Below are 15200 nucleotides of genomic sequence, written 5' to 3' on the forward strand. Positions count from 1 at the left end.
CTGTCGTTGTAGGAGCAGCTAGGAAAAGGGCCAACTCCCACACATCTGGAGATGCACCACCCCCAGATAAAGAAAGCCGCAAGTTCGATGCAGCTGGTAAAAGAGTCGCAGCACAAGCTGCAAACCAGTGGCGCATCGCGAACTCCCAGGCACTACTTGCGCGTTATGACAGAGCCCACTGGGACGAGATGCAACATCTCATTGAACATCTGCCCAAGGACTTACAAAATAGGGCAAAACAAGTGGTTGAGGAGGGACAGACCATTTCCAACAACCAGATCCGCTCCTCCATGGACGCTGCAGATACAGCTGCACGGACAATTAATACATCTGTAACTATCAGAAGGCATGCATGGCTCCGAACGTCTGGATTTAAACCAGAGATTCAACAAGCAGTTCTCAATATGCCTTTTAATGAAAAAGAACTGTTCGGTCCAGAAGTGGACACAGCGATTGAGAAACTAAAAAAAGATACGGACACTGCCAAAGCCATGGGCGCACTCTACTCCCCGCAGAGCAGAGGGAATTACAGCACATTCCGTAAAACACCCTTTCGAGGGGGGTTTCGGGGTCAGAGCACACAAGCCAGCACCTCACAAGCAACACCGTCCAGTTACCAGGGACAGTATAGAGGAGGTTTTAGGGGACAATATAGAGGAGGGCAATTCCCTAGAAATAGAGGAAGATTTCAGAGCCCCAAAACCCCTACTACTAAACAGTGACTCACATGTCACTCACCCCCTCCACACAACACCAGTGGGGGGGAAGAATAAGTCATTATTACAAAGCATGGGAGGAAATCACTACAGACACTTGGGTTCTAGCAATTATCCAACATGGTTATTGCATAGAATTTCTACAATTTCCTCCAAACATACCACCAAAAGCACAAAATTTGACAACACACCATTCCAATCTCCTGGAGATAGAAGTGCAGGCACTATTGAAAAAGAATGCAATCGAATTAGTGCCAAACACACAAATAAACACAGGAGTTTACTCACTGTACTTTCTGATACCAAAGAAGGACAAAACGCTGAGACCAATCCTAGACCTCAGAGTAGTGAACACTTTCATCAAATCAGACCACTTTCACATGGTCACACTACAAGAAGTATTGCCATTGCTAAAACTACACGACTACATGGCAACTTTAGACCTCAAGGATGCTTATTTCCATATACCAATACACCCATAGCACAGGAAATACCTAAGGTTTGTATTCAAGGGAATACATTACCAATTCAAGGTACTGCCTTTCGGATTAACAACCGCACCAAGAGTCTTTACCAAATGTCTAGCGGTAGTCGCTGCACACATAAGAAGGCAGCAAATACATGTGTTCCCATATCTAGACGACTGGCTAATCAAGGCCCATTCGTTAATACAGTGCTCAAATCACACAAATCATATCATACAAACACTCTTCAAACTAGGGTTCACCGTCAATTTCACAAAATCCAAAATTCTGCCGCGCAAGGTACAACAATACCTGGGAGCCATAATAGACACATCAAAAGGAGTAGCCACTCCAAGTCCACAAAGAATTCGAAATTTCAACACCATCATACAACGCATGTATCCAACACAAAGGATACACGCAAAGATGGTACTACAACTCCTAGGCATGATGTCTTCATGCATAGCCATTGTCCCAAACGCAAGACTGCACATGAGGCCCTTACAACAGTGCCTAGCATCACAATGGTCTCAAGCACAGGGTCACCTTCTAGATCTGGTGTTAATAGACCGCCAAACTTACCTCTCGCTTCTGTGGTGGAACAACATAAATTTAAACAAAGGGCGGCCTTTCCAAGACCCAGTGCCACAATACGTAATAACAGATGCTTCCATGACAGGGTGGGGAGCACACCTCGATCAACACAGCATACAAGGACAATGGAACATACATCAAACAAAACTGCATATAAATCACCTAGAACTTCTAGCAGTTTTTCAAGCACTAAAAGCATTCCAACCAATAATAGTTCACAAATACATCCTCGTCAAAACAGACAACATGACAACAATGTATTATCTAAACAAGCAAGGGGGGACGCACTCCACGCAGTTAAGCCTGCTAGCACAAAAGATTTGGCGTTGGGCAATTCACAACCAAATTCGCCTAATAGCACAATTTATACCAGGGATCCAAAATCAACTCGCAGACAATCTCTCTCGAGATCACCAACAGGTCCACGAATGGGAAATTCACTCCCAAATTCTGAACACTTATTTCAAACTCTGGGGAACACCTCAGATAGACTTGTTTGCGACAAGGGAGAACGCAAAATGCCAAAACTTCGCATCCAGATACCCACACAAACAGTCCCAAGGCAATGCCCTATGGATGAACTGGTCAGGGATATTTGCTTACGCTTTTCCTCCTCTCCCTCTCCTTCCTTACCTGGTAAACAAACTCAGTCAAAACAAACTCAAACTCATATTAATAGCACCAACTTGGGCAAGGCAACCCTGGTACACAACGCTACTAGACCTATCAGTAGTACCCTGCATCAAATTGCCCAACAGGCCAGATCTGTTGACACAACACAAACAAAAGATCAGACACCCAGATCCAGCATCGCTGAATCTAGCAATCTGGCTCCTGAAATCCTAGAATTCGGGCACTTACAACTTACCCAAGAATGTATGGAAGTCATAAAACAAGCCAGAAGGCCATCCACCAGGCACTGCTATGCAAGTAAATGGAAGAGGTTTGTTTGCGACTGCCATATTAATCAAATACAACCATTACACACAACTCCAGAACATGTAGTGGGTTACTTGCTTCACTTACAAAAATCTAACCTGGCTTTCTCTTCCATTAAAATACACATTGCAGCAATATCTGCATACCTGCAGACTACCTATTCAACTTCCCTATATAAGATACCAGTCATTAAAGCATTCATGGAGGGCCTTAGGAGAATTATACCACCAAGAACACCACCTGTTCCTTCATGGAACCTCAATGTTGTCCTAACTAGACTTATGGGTCCACCTTTTGAACCCATGCACTCCTGCGAAATACAGTTCCTAACCTGGAAGGTGGCATTTCTCATCGCCATTACTTCCCTAAGAAGAGTAAGCGAGATTCAGGCGTTTACAATACAGGAACCTTTTATACAACTACACAAGAATAAGGTCGTCCTAAGGACCAATCCTAAATTTTTACCAAAGGTTATTTCACCGTTCCATCTAAATCAAACAGTGGAACTTCCAGTGTTTTTTCCACAGCCAGATACCGTAGCTGAAAGGGCACTACATACATTAGATGTCAAAAGAGCATTGATGTATTACATTGACAGAACAAAAACATCAGAAAGACTAAACAACTATTTATTGCATTTCAAAAACCTCATGCAGGAAACACAATATCAAAACAAGGTATAGCCAGATGGATAGTTAAATGCATCCAAATCTGCTACCTTAAAGCTAAACGACAGCTGCCCATTACACCAAGGGCACACTCAACCAGAAAGAAAGGTGCTACCATGGCCTTTCTAGGAAACATCCCAATGCAAGAAATATGTAAGGCAGCCACATGGTCTACGCCTCACACATTCACCAAGCACTACTGTGTAGACGTGTTATCCGCACAACAAGCCACAGTAGGTCAAGCCACATTAAGAACATTGTTTCAGACTACTTCCACTCCTACAGGCTGATCCACCGCTTTTGGGGAGATAACTGCTTACTAGTCTATGCAAAACATGCGTATCTACAGCGACAGATGCCATCGAACTGAAAATGTCACTTACCCAGTGTACATCTGTTCGTGGCATCAGTCGCAGTAGATTCGCATGTGCCCACCCGCCTCCCCGGGAGCCTGTAGCAGTTTGGAAGTTACCTTCAACTATTTATATATGTATCATCTCAACCTTAAATAGGTGCATACTTAGTCACTCCATTGCATGGGCACTATTACTACAATTCAACTCCTACCTCACCCTCTGCGGGGAAAAACAATCGAAGATGGAGTCGACGCCCATGCTCAATGGAGACAAAAGGAGGAGTCACTCGGTCCCGTGACTCGAAAGACTTCTTCGAAGAAAAACAACTTGTAACACTCTGGCCCAACACCAGATGGCGAGCTATTGCAAAACATGCGAATCTACTGCGACTGATGCCACGAACAGATGTACACTGGGTAAGTGACATTTTCAATACTCTTGATCACTAATTAAAACCTATAACCTAATGTTGACAGCTACTAAACCCTATACCATTTCTGTATTTTTGACCTGACCGGGACTAAACACCCCTGTACTTTTAATTATTTTCAAAAGTTATTACCCCATCTAAAATGCACCCCTAAATTCTACAATATCTACCAGTACTATTTCTTAGTCACAAAGATTTAATGTTATTGGAAGTAATTACTAAACCAAAGTGATCAGAAGCATTTGAACGTTGAATGTAATGATCCATAAAACATAGCACTGAAAGTGGAATTTACCTTTTAAGAAGCCAAGTGAATTAAATAATAATCGAAAATGACCTCCCTCAAAAACTAAAATAAAAATTTGGGGCACGTTTTGTCAGGATCACGTTTGAGCTAGCCTCTGCACCCTTGCCATATCCTTTGACTAAAGAATCACCATAGCAAGTCAACTAAACCGAGATCATCATCTTCGGCACAAACAAAACCACAAAACCACATGGGACGACTCCTGGTGGCCCACTGCCCTAGGCCCCGCACCCACCCCGCAAACCACGCACGCAACCTCGGCATCATTCTCGACCCCTCCCTCTCCATGACACAGCAAATCAATGCTCTAACCTCCTCCTGCTTCCACACACTCCGCACTCTAAAAAAGAAATCCTTCAAATGGATTCTCCCAGAGACCAGGAAGACAGTCACCCATGCACTAATCAGCAGCAGACTAGACTACAGTAACGCCCTCTATGCCGGCACCACACTCAAACTCATACGCAAACTCCAGAGAAACCAGAACACAGCTGCACGCCTTGTCCTTGGCCTCCCCCGCCACAAACGAATCTCACCACACCTCAAATCCCTTCACTGGCTCCCCATAGACAAGAGAATCACATTCAAGATCCTCATCCACGCATACAAATCCCTCCACAACACTGGCCCAACCTACCTCAACAAAAGAGTGAACTTCCACACACTCACACGCAACCTCTGATCAGCCGATCGCGCCACAGTCCCCCGCATCCAACGCACCACCACAGGAGGCAGGTGCTTCTCCTACCTTACCCCCAAAACCGGGAACTCCCTCCCCACCAACCTTTGCAAAACCAAAGACCTCCTGCTCTTCGGAAAGAACCTCAAGACATGGTTGTTCGAACAGTGACCCTCCCTGCCCCCCCTTGACTCCTCGCCCCCCCCAGCTCCTTGAGACCCTCACGGTTGAGTAGCGCGCTCTATAATTTTTTTTGATTGATTTGATTTCCCAACTCACCGCTAGAGCCTATTGGAAAACAGATATCGCCATAATGGATCCAAAGTTCCCAAGAGGTAGTACAACAGGCTATATTATGAGGATTCATTTTAGCCATGCTCAAGCAATAATCGTGGTTTGCAAGTTAAACCCCATTCGTTACAAAAAGAGGACCGCTATTCTCACCGTGAATCATATGCAAGAATTTCTAAAGGTCGTGCAGCACAAGTGACAAGACTGAGGAAATCTGATGCAAAGCATTACAGATGAAACTGCCTGTAATGCGTTTGCCCTAGAATAAAACTCAATTTATTCTGAGACTTTAATCTCCCTCAATTTTATTGTCTTGTTCATTGTCTGCCACTTCAGTTTTATGTCCCTGTGTATTCGGATTTAATGTGTGTGTTAATGTTTCACTTGCAGCACTGTGGTCTCTATTCTTGGGATCACTCGTTTGTTTAATGTTCACTGCATAATAAGCAGGCGAGTCATAAAAAGAGAGCTCAGGCCCCCATTTGGACCAGAAATGGATGCCACTCTGAGCTAGAATTAAAAGCTTGTATGTTTAAATTTGTACAGTGCACCTCGGAAAGCCTCGTAATGAGTGACAGCAAATCAGTTTTAGATATCACAGTGTGTGTGTGTATATACAAGTACAAAAATAGTTACAAAAGTTTTCCTAAACTATTCCATCACATTTTTTCAAAGAAATACCTCGTGGTTATTATGCAATCCATAGTCTATAAATCAATTAAAAAAAATCCAAAGCATCTCGGTTAGTTTTATATTATATTTGCAAATATTGGAACATAAATGAAGATCTCTGATTAAAATTATAGGATGAAATTGCCATATTTTTTCAGACATTAATAGATTTCTGTAAATTCATAATGCATTTCTTTGATGATAAAACAATGTATTGGAATCAAGCCCACCCTGGAAATTCTATCTACATATGCTAATCACTGGCTGCAAATAATTGAAATATGACAAATGCGACGTAAAAAGCTTGACCAACTGATGACTGTTTTTCCTCCGAGTACTCCAGAGTACTAAAATCAAGCACACATCTTCAATAATTCCAACTTGCTTTTTGTTTATTTTAACATTATACGAGCAAGACGAAAGCAAACACTTCAAGATAAAGTTTGTCCTTGGAGCACTTCAATTTGTGTTGACGTTTAATGCAGAAATATATAAGCACATTGACTGTTTATCACAATAGGTGCTGAGATTAGGTGGATGTTTAGTTTCGAGGAGACATCATGAGCATCCTATATTTCCAAAACAAATCTTCCTTGAAACTACCAAGGTTCAAGTGTGATCACCACTTATAACCATGAACTAGACATGGATGATGCACTCTCAAAGCTTGCACAAAACAGCAGTTCAAGAACAAGGCCTAACTGGGTCACCTGGATATTACCAGGCACATGAAGTGACTTTTTCCATAGCTTACCTTCTAATGTTTGTGAAGCCATGTTTGTGAGACATTAGCATGGCTGAGCTGCCATTAGAGTGTTTTTTTGTTGTTGTTGTTTTTTTTAAATATATGAAAGCCGTTACCATTGGATAAAGGAAGTAGGACTCATGCCTCCCCCGCCCCTCCCTTCACATTCCCACCTTCATGCTTGGTGCTTGCTTTGAAGGCGGAGCTTGACATATTTTTCTCATGTATGTTACTTATTGAGGAATTTGTGTTGTGAATATGGAGGAACTTACATATGCATTATAAAATGTTTAGTGGGCCCCAAAATGCTAGCATCAGAGTAAAGCTGATTTAACTAAGGGACAGGACATTCCAGAATGTTTGTTTGCTTGATAAAACTTCAGGAATAGCCTTGAATGTTTTGATTCTATCTACATGGGGTGCATTAATCACCATTCACTATAAATATACTACAAAGTACAAGTCTGAGCTAAAACTATCAGTGTGTTGATTTGCAGTTGTTTATAACCTACTGCCTTTGAGTGGACCCTAAAAGATCACAGGACTATATTCTGGCACTTGCTTGTCCCAGAAAGGCTGGGATTGGCTAGACGGCAATTATTGCATGCAGAGAACTTAAAGTAGGCTCAGAACTTGTCCGCTTTGGGTGTCTAGCTGCCATTTTGGTTATGGTTCAGGGCATTCGAGATGGTTTAGAATAACTTGAGGCACACACAAGCTGCTTTAGCGAACGGACAGTGATTAACTGTGAATAGGGTGAGGTGATTGACGTTCCTTGATCCAGAAATTGGGATATCAGTGGGGGTAGACTCAAGCAGGGAAGCCCTGCTAGCATATTGTTTCCCTTCTCAGGATGGAAGACAAAGTATTGACCAGTTGCGTGAAAGTTAGTAGATAGGACATACGATTAGTCTGAACAATTATAATTTGGATGTTTGAACTGTTAAAATGTGGGCAGTACAGGTTTGCCAACATTTTCAGAGGTTTGTAATAGTGAACTGCTCAGAGTGAGTCAAATCTAAGAATTTGGCTGATGGCTCTACCTGCAGGTGTGAATTGAAAGAGCAGAATTCAGTAAGCCACTCACACATGTGCTGGCATTGTATATTAAATCTTGATGTAATGCTCCGAAGGGATAGTCCAGAATTTTCTTCACCCAATAAAATCCAACCCCACCAGGTACAGAATTCATTAATTGTAATTAGTTGCATGTTTTCTGGCTTTGTGAGGGGAATAACGTGGATTTGATGGTGGATTTGTTCTCCTGTCATATTCTGCCTGGTTTGACCTGATGAAAAGTAACGGAGGATGCAAACTGTTTCGCACTAAATAAGCATCACAACACTTGTACTTGCAAGTTTTTCTCCCGGATGTAATATGGCCTTAATTAAGGCCAGCATACAGCTACTATTCACTGGTGTGCAGGCAGATTTGTAGTTGGATGGGTGGCATTAGTTGTAAACTCCTAACGTAGATGGTAGTGACTGATGCATCATAGTCAACCAACACATTTCATAGTGGATCTATGTACTGTAATTAAATAAGAGTGTCAAGACAAGAAACATGACAGAATTTTACTTACAAAACCCATTCATGTGAGAGGGCAAAAAGGTGTCCTATGGTCGATAGTGTTGAATGGAGGATGAAACATCTAGTCTGTTTAATCAGTAATTCCACTACCTTCCAAGTGCTGCAGATGATACAGCAGCTTCAATTTAATCTAGTCTGAATATATTTGAGAAGTACTTACAGCAGGGTGAAACATATCTATTTAATTTTGCTCCGACAGGGGTGATCTGGGGTGATTGTGTTATGATCTTGGAAGTCAGGAAAAAACGTACAGTAGTGGAGTAATATGGCAATCTTTGAGATCTAAAGGCAAGAGAGGCTCCTTTTGATTAAGGGTGATTAAGTATAAAACTTTAGTATGTTGAGTATATTTTGGAAATTATTTGCCCCTGGGAGTTGCAGAGCTAGGCGGCTGTTGGAGTAGCCTTAGGGTTTTATGACTCAAGGGTTGAAAGTGTGATGAAGAAACAAGTGGCCAGATGTAGGAAGAGAATGGTCTGAAAAGTTGTTGCAGATTGCACCTAATATTTTTTTTCCACAAGTCTTTAATTTTGGTATGGACCTGTGTACTAATAGGGCATCTTGTAAAACATCCAGTCACGAGGGAGGGCCACAGAACAATCTGGTTAATGAATATTAATTTATAAGTTCACTATTTGCGACCTCCTGTAATAAGGTACAATCCAATAATAAGAATGTGAATGGGGATTTGCTCTACTTCAGTGGTTCCCAACCTGTAGTATGGGGACCCCTTGGGTCTGCGAAGCCTCCTCCTTATACTGTGTATAAAAATTAAATTATATTAACACATTAATAAAGCATATATAAATAAAGTGGCTAAATATATCACTGAAAATTTTAAAACCTGCTGTAAATGTCAAGGAATTTGAAATTCGAGGGTAAAAATTAAATGAGTAAACCCAGATTGAATTGTGGGAGTAGTGCAGGTGCATCAAACAGAATATAGTATGGAAGATGTGGGCTTCAATTGAATTTAGAAAAGCCCCAGCCTGCCTATTAAAATTATTATTTATATTTGTAATTTTATATTTGCAAATTAAATAACATGTTATCATTTGTGTATGTGTTAGGTGAATGCTTGTGTCTGCATTGTTTGTGAATTGTTTTGTGCCTCAAATCACCAACAGTGTTTAGGCCAGGGCCCCTGTGTTTCAGTAATGGCTCAGTGTGGGTCCCTGTATTTCAATAATGATCCATTAGGGGTGGTCCCCGGGTTCCAGTAGCAATAAAGTGGGGATCCACAGAAGTCAAAATGTTGGGAATCACTGCTCTACTTCATTTAGCATTACTTGTTCATTCTACTGTCTAATTTCAAAACAATAACAAAAAGAAAAAAGTTTGAGATTGCGATTTGTTCATTGAGTTCCCTTTTTTTCCTGTCCAGGTGGGCCAAAGGTGGACTACTGATCGAAGATGCCAAGGAGAGTGTGTACGAGGCGCAGGTGGATTATTCTTTTTTCACAGAGCCAGTCTCATGCGAGGTTCACAATCTGGTGGGCAGCACGAATGTCAGCACTCTCGTGGATGTGCACTGTAAGTTTATTTCCTCAAATGTCATTCAGAGGTGGGGGGACACGTGGGTGGTACAAAGCAGTAGAAAAAGGGGAAGTTATATACCAACAGCCTTCTCCTGTCAAATGTGTCCAAGGAAGTAAACGGCATCACCCAGGCTTGAAAGAACAATATGAACTCCATCTAGCAGAGGCTACTTACAAGACAAAGATATGTTGCCAACATTTCCAAGTGAGTAAAATTATCTCATACAAAAGTAGTAGGAAAAGAAAGTGAGCTCAGTCAGATTGAAAACTATTGCCCTCAGGAATGAGCAGAACTAACTTGCTTGGAAGATTAGGCACTTTATATATGAAAAAGCTACTTAAGTACAGAGTGCATCTGCTATACATGACTTCGAGACAGCTTTTTGCAGCCACGATGTTCCACATCCTGCAAACACAGAGAATTTGCACTTGGGTAAAACTAAAAAGACAATAGTGCATTTTATAATATCAACAAAGTGAAATGTGTACTCGCATACAAGCATATTTGCATTCTTCATTCATGGGGTAGGTGTCAAATTCCCCTAGAAAGTATCCCCCTTCAGTTCCGGTGTAATATTGTTGCTTTCTTGCTCATGTTCTCTGGTCCTCAAAACACCTCTGAAATAGTGACAGTCTTGAATGGCAAAAATACTATATGAAACATTTCATGTGAAAAGTGAGTACCTCAATGAGTGGAAAAGGGAAGGTGTAAAGTGATTGAAGAGGTAAGAAAATAGATTGGAGGAAAATGGATCTAGGGAGGGAATATGAAAATAGAAGATAGGGACAGGGGAGAACAAGGGGAGGAACGGGTGAGGAAGATTGTGAAATGAGGAAGAAAAGTGGATATTATTGGTTTTCTCCTCATTCCACACCTGAATTAAAAATTCAAATGCGTTTAATTTGATGGCAAGAGTACCTGTGTGGTATTACCTTTAAAGTTGGTCCCAGAGGAAATTTGCACATTTTATCTGAAATGTCTGCCCTCCCTTGAAAGGTGCCTCAACAGGACTGTCAAGGTCTTTGGGGACAGTCACCGTAATCAATGAAAAAGGTTGACGAAAGAGTTACACATTTATTTCTAAATAGGATATATGTGTCCTTTTAAAGGAATTATACATTTGAGCTTAGTGTTGTAACGCAAAAGCATAATTTATCACTCTCTTTGAGATACATTTGCCATTTGTTTACTTAAAGAACTTTTAGTGTGAGATATTGTACTGATTGCTTTGTGGGTACTTTTGCAGCTCTGTGACTTGCATCATGTTGGCTCTTTTTTGTCTATGGGCATTTAACCATGGGTTGACAGTGACAGCTTCCTGTCAGAACAGTCATTGGCTACCGAGTTGGATTCTAATTAGATTGTGTGTACATGTTCGATGTGGCTATCCTGGAAATCTGGAATGTAATAGTGTTTGCTTACATATATGTTGTGGCATGCCTTGGTATAGTTACGGTCTTCAAAAAAAATCTTCCTCGTTTTGAACACTTTTAATCAGTAAAAAAGACTTTTGTGTCTGAGATTAAACATTTCATTATGATTAAACCTTCCAACGCCCTCTTCAGAGTCCCTTCTACTTGTGAAGAAGGGGCAGGAACATTTGAAAAGGGCCAGTGTTGGGACTTTGCACGAACTGGCATAGGCAAGCCAGTCTTGTGCTGGATATCAGATGGCTCCCACATATTGGCTCCCTTGCGCCGGCTCACGCAGTCTTCCAACACAGGTCCTCTGCTCTATTGAGAGTGTTCTACTCAGTATGGCATCTCTCCCTCACTGACTCCGGCCTCCCAGCAGCCGTGGACCCTTGCACAGGCCCATCACAGTGCTGTTCTAACCCCTGTGATGCCAAGCTGGCCTGATGACACCGTAATATGAAGGTGATTCCACCCACTGCCTTTCACAACTACATACAAGGATTCTGACACGTTACTTCAACTACGGTGGGGCCTCTCGACTCCCCCATGTAGGTTTCACCCCTGCAGCTTCTGATTACCTCCCCTGGGAGCAGTTCTCTTAGCAATTTTGTCCATTTGGTCTTTCCCAGTTCCCAACTCTGAGTACTCATAATGTTCACATATTGTACTGCGGGATCAACATGTTGACTTAAAACACAGTCCCTGTATGTATTTCTTCATTTAAATAAAATGGATTATGATCTTGTTTACTTGATACGCACACTGATCACCGTAATCCCACATGTGTACCTCACTAAAGAGAGCGCATTGAGCACTTTGTCGCTAGCAACCATTTTTTATTTGTTTGTTCTTCATTAAATGCGAAATTACTTGCTATCCATACTGTGTGTGTGTTAGGGAGACCACTGTCTATAGAAATTACTTTACTGATTTATTCTCTGCATAAAACCTAACGCGAAGGCTTCACCGAACTCATATCTTTTGCTGTACGTTTCTATCCTCAGTTGCTCCTCGAATTGTGGTGGATCCGAAGCCCATGACCACAGACATCGGTTCGGATGTTACACTAACATGTGTCTGGGCTGGAAACCCTCCCCTCACGCTCACATGGACGAAGAAAGGATCCAACATGGTAATGCTTTCTGCTTTGCTGATAGGACCGTATTGCCCCTGGTGCGCAGGCTTATCTTGGACTTCCCTGCTTCTTTGTATTAGAATTTTAAACTTTGTGTTTTGGAATTTAAGTAGTGGTTCACTATCCATGGTGGAGACTTGTTATGGTCTATGATATTGACAAGACAATTTCATTCACCGACTGTGTGGAAGGTGCATAAAAAAAAGCCTTGTGGTTTCAGTTCAGTTTCAGATTTGCAGAGTAAATTTACACATAAATTCCACCATCAGTATTCGACACTACACTGTTAATTTTCACTGTCGGTCTTTCATGAAAGTAATTGCTGTTATGGTCTGAATTATCCGGTCTCCTCCCAGTAGAAAAAAAAATAAGTCTTCAGACATAGGAGCGTCCACATCTTTCAGTGATATGTGCAAAGGTGTGTACAGCAATTCCATCAAACCAAACGTTTATTGTAACTCGGTTTGAAGAACAGTGTAGTAAGGACATTTAGATATATGAACCAATTTTTTTATTTTCCTGTTCTTATCATATAACGCCATATAATATCAAAATATCTATTTTCATTGTGCTTCCGTCTCTCTGCCTGCAGCAAAAAACAAACTGCTCAGAGATACTAATGAAAAACAAGAAAGAAAATACACATTCATATTGCCCTATGAAAACCCTTCCAATCTCTGAATAAATAGATCCTTACTGTAGATCTCCCTTCTTTGGAAGGGAGTCAAATTCTGGGCCGTTACCATTAAATATCGAGTCACTGAAACTGATTTGGATTACAGGGTCACAATTTGGAAGCAAGGTAAACATTTGAGAACTCAACTTTAGGGTCTGAAGTAAGAACAAAGCTGCCACAGTGTTGGAATTCACCCACTGGTCTGAATCCTTCATAAAGAGGGAAGCTAAACCAATAGATCTCTGCTTACTCCATTTAGTTTTCATGTTTTGACAAGAAAATGTGTTACTCGTGTAATCACTCAAGGTTTTTGAAAAAAGAACAAATTAAATTATTGATGTGGGGTGTTATTTCCCTGCTCTCTCCATTCACCTTAAAGGTATTGTTTTTTTGTTTGCCTCTGGTTCAAGCATGTTCAAACACTTAAGAAAACTGATCAATGTTCATATAGTCTGCTATCTAAACAAGTGTGATATCTTTACGAACACAAAATATCAATACAGAACTTCCTCTTCTTGTGCACTCATCTACAGTCTGGTGTGACCCTGGTTGAACTCCCCTTTATCAGATCTTGTAATCTACAGTCTGGTTTGTTACTTTCAGACACATAAACAATTGTCCTGAATGAGTGCACCTTATCTCTGAATTAATAATTTGCCAAATTCCAGAGTTTTTAGACATGGACTTCTTACGTGATCTACCGTGTTACTACATTTGTTCTTTTTCTCTATAGTCTATTCTTTAGAGGTACCTAGGAGCTCTGTAGTTTATTTGGTATCCTTTTAGCAAAATCTATGCAAGCTTCCATGTGAAACTCTCAGAGATAGCTACATTTTTCTTTTCAAAGTGTGAGGATGACAAAATGATCATCTCACGGGCCTTGAAAAGCAAAATAACCCTGTTCCTCCTGTACAGCAACAGTTGATTGATGTCTTTTGGCACTTCTTCAAATTATCAGTGTGGTTGATTCAGAAGCTCTAAGAAAGCATATTCGGTGAATCTCTTTTACTGCCTGTCAAAATGGTGCTGTTTCCACAACAAACCATTATCATATAGAAAGAGTGATGCTTGATGAGTGAAGGATGGTGTGATGTGCACTGGGCCAATCCTAGATTCCAGCGGAATGAGGGGGAGTACTAGTTGAAAGTGAAATAATGGATCCCCTGGGAGCCCACATCAGCGGACTTTTGGGAGACTTATCTGTGCACTCAAAGCATCCGGGATTAGACCAACAAAGGTATGTTTTATTCTGGTCAGATTCCATTGCATGCCAGTAAAACTGATAGAAAATTCAGACTTTAGACAAAGAGGGTACAACTACGTTTGTGAAACCCATGTCATTCTGCCCTGCCTATCTGTAGTAATGGATGGTGACTCTTGGTAGCTAACTGGAGATGCTGGAGTTTGTATGAGTAAGAGACCACTCTACAGTGGCCATGTCAACCAATGTAGCTTGATCAGTTTACTCTGATGAACTTGTGCTTGTATAGCCTACTTCAGTACCTCTAATGCAGCTTACCTCCAGTTCCTTGTTAGGGTTTAAATAATTGGCAGTTCTGGGCCCGTTTACAGTACTAAGAGATACTAAAATCAAGAAGAATGTCAAACCAACCTCACATTCTTTGTGTTTCATGCTGCCACACTTGCACTAACATGGTTTTGGTCTGTGCTTGCAGGTTCTAAGCAACAGTAACCAGCTTTACCTGAAATCGGTCAACCAGAAGGATGCAGGACAGTACATCTGCAAGGCCATCGTCCCGCGGATTGGAGTGGGAGAGAAGGAAGTTGCTCTCTATGTTAATGGTATGTCTTCTGTTTGATACCATTCCATGCAGTAAAATATACAGACAGCCCAATGTGGCACACATATATTTTAAAGTGTTCCTTGCCTGGTGAAAGTTACCCCTGGTGAGAGTTTGTCATAATTGAGAATGATAAAATTTGCATAGTATGCATGTGGTATTTCTGTAGCAGTTTAACAACC

The 15200-nt window shown here is 41.3% G+C and overlaps 1 protein-coding gene across 1 annotated transcript in view; it reads left to right on the forward strand.

Moving 5' to 3' along the window:
* KIRREL1 (kirre like nephrin family adhesion molecule 1) overlaps positions 1 to 15200 on the forward strand; it is a 415875-nt gene that overhangs the window by 365740 nt on the left and 34935 nt on the right. The window contains exons 7-9 of the mRNA XM_069217892.1: positions 9836 to 9984; positions 12410 to 12537; positions 14893 to 15019. Coding sequence (XP_069073993.1) covers positions 9836 to 9984; positions 12410 to 12537; positions 14893 to 15019 — 404 coding nt within the window. The remainder of the gene's footprint in view (positions 1 to 9835; positions 9985 to 12409; positions 12538 to 14892; positions 15020 to 15200) is intronic.

The sequence above is a fragment of the Pleurodeles waltl genome, chromosome 12 (assembly GCF_031143425.1).
Source record: "Pleurodeles waltl isolate 20211129_DDA chromosome 12, aPleWal1.hap1.20221129, whole genome shotgun sequence".
In the NCBI taxonomy this organism is placed as follows: domain Eukaryota; kingdom Metazoa; phylum Chordata; class Amphibia; order Caudata; family Salamandridae; genus Pleurodeles; species Pleurodeles waltl.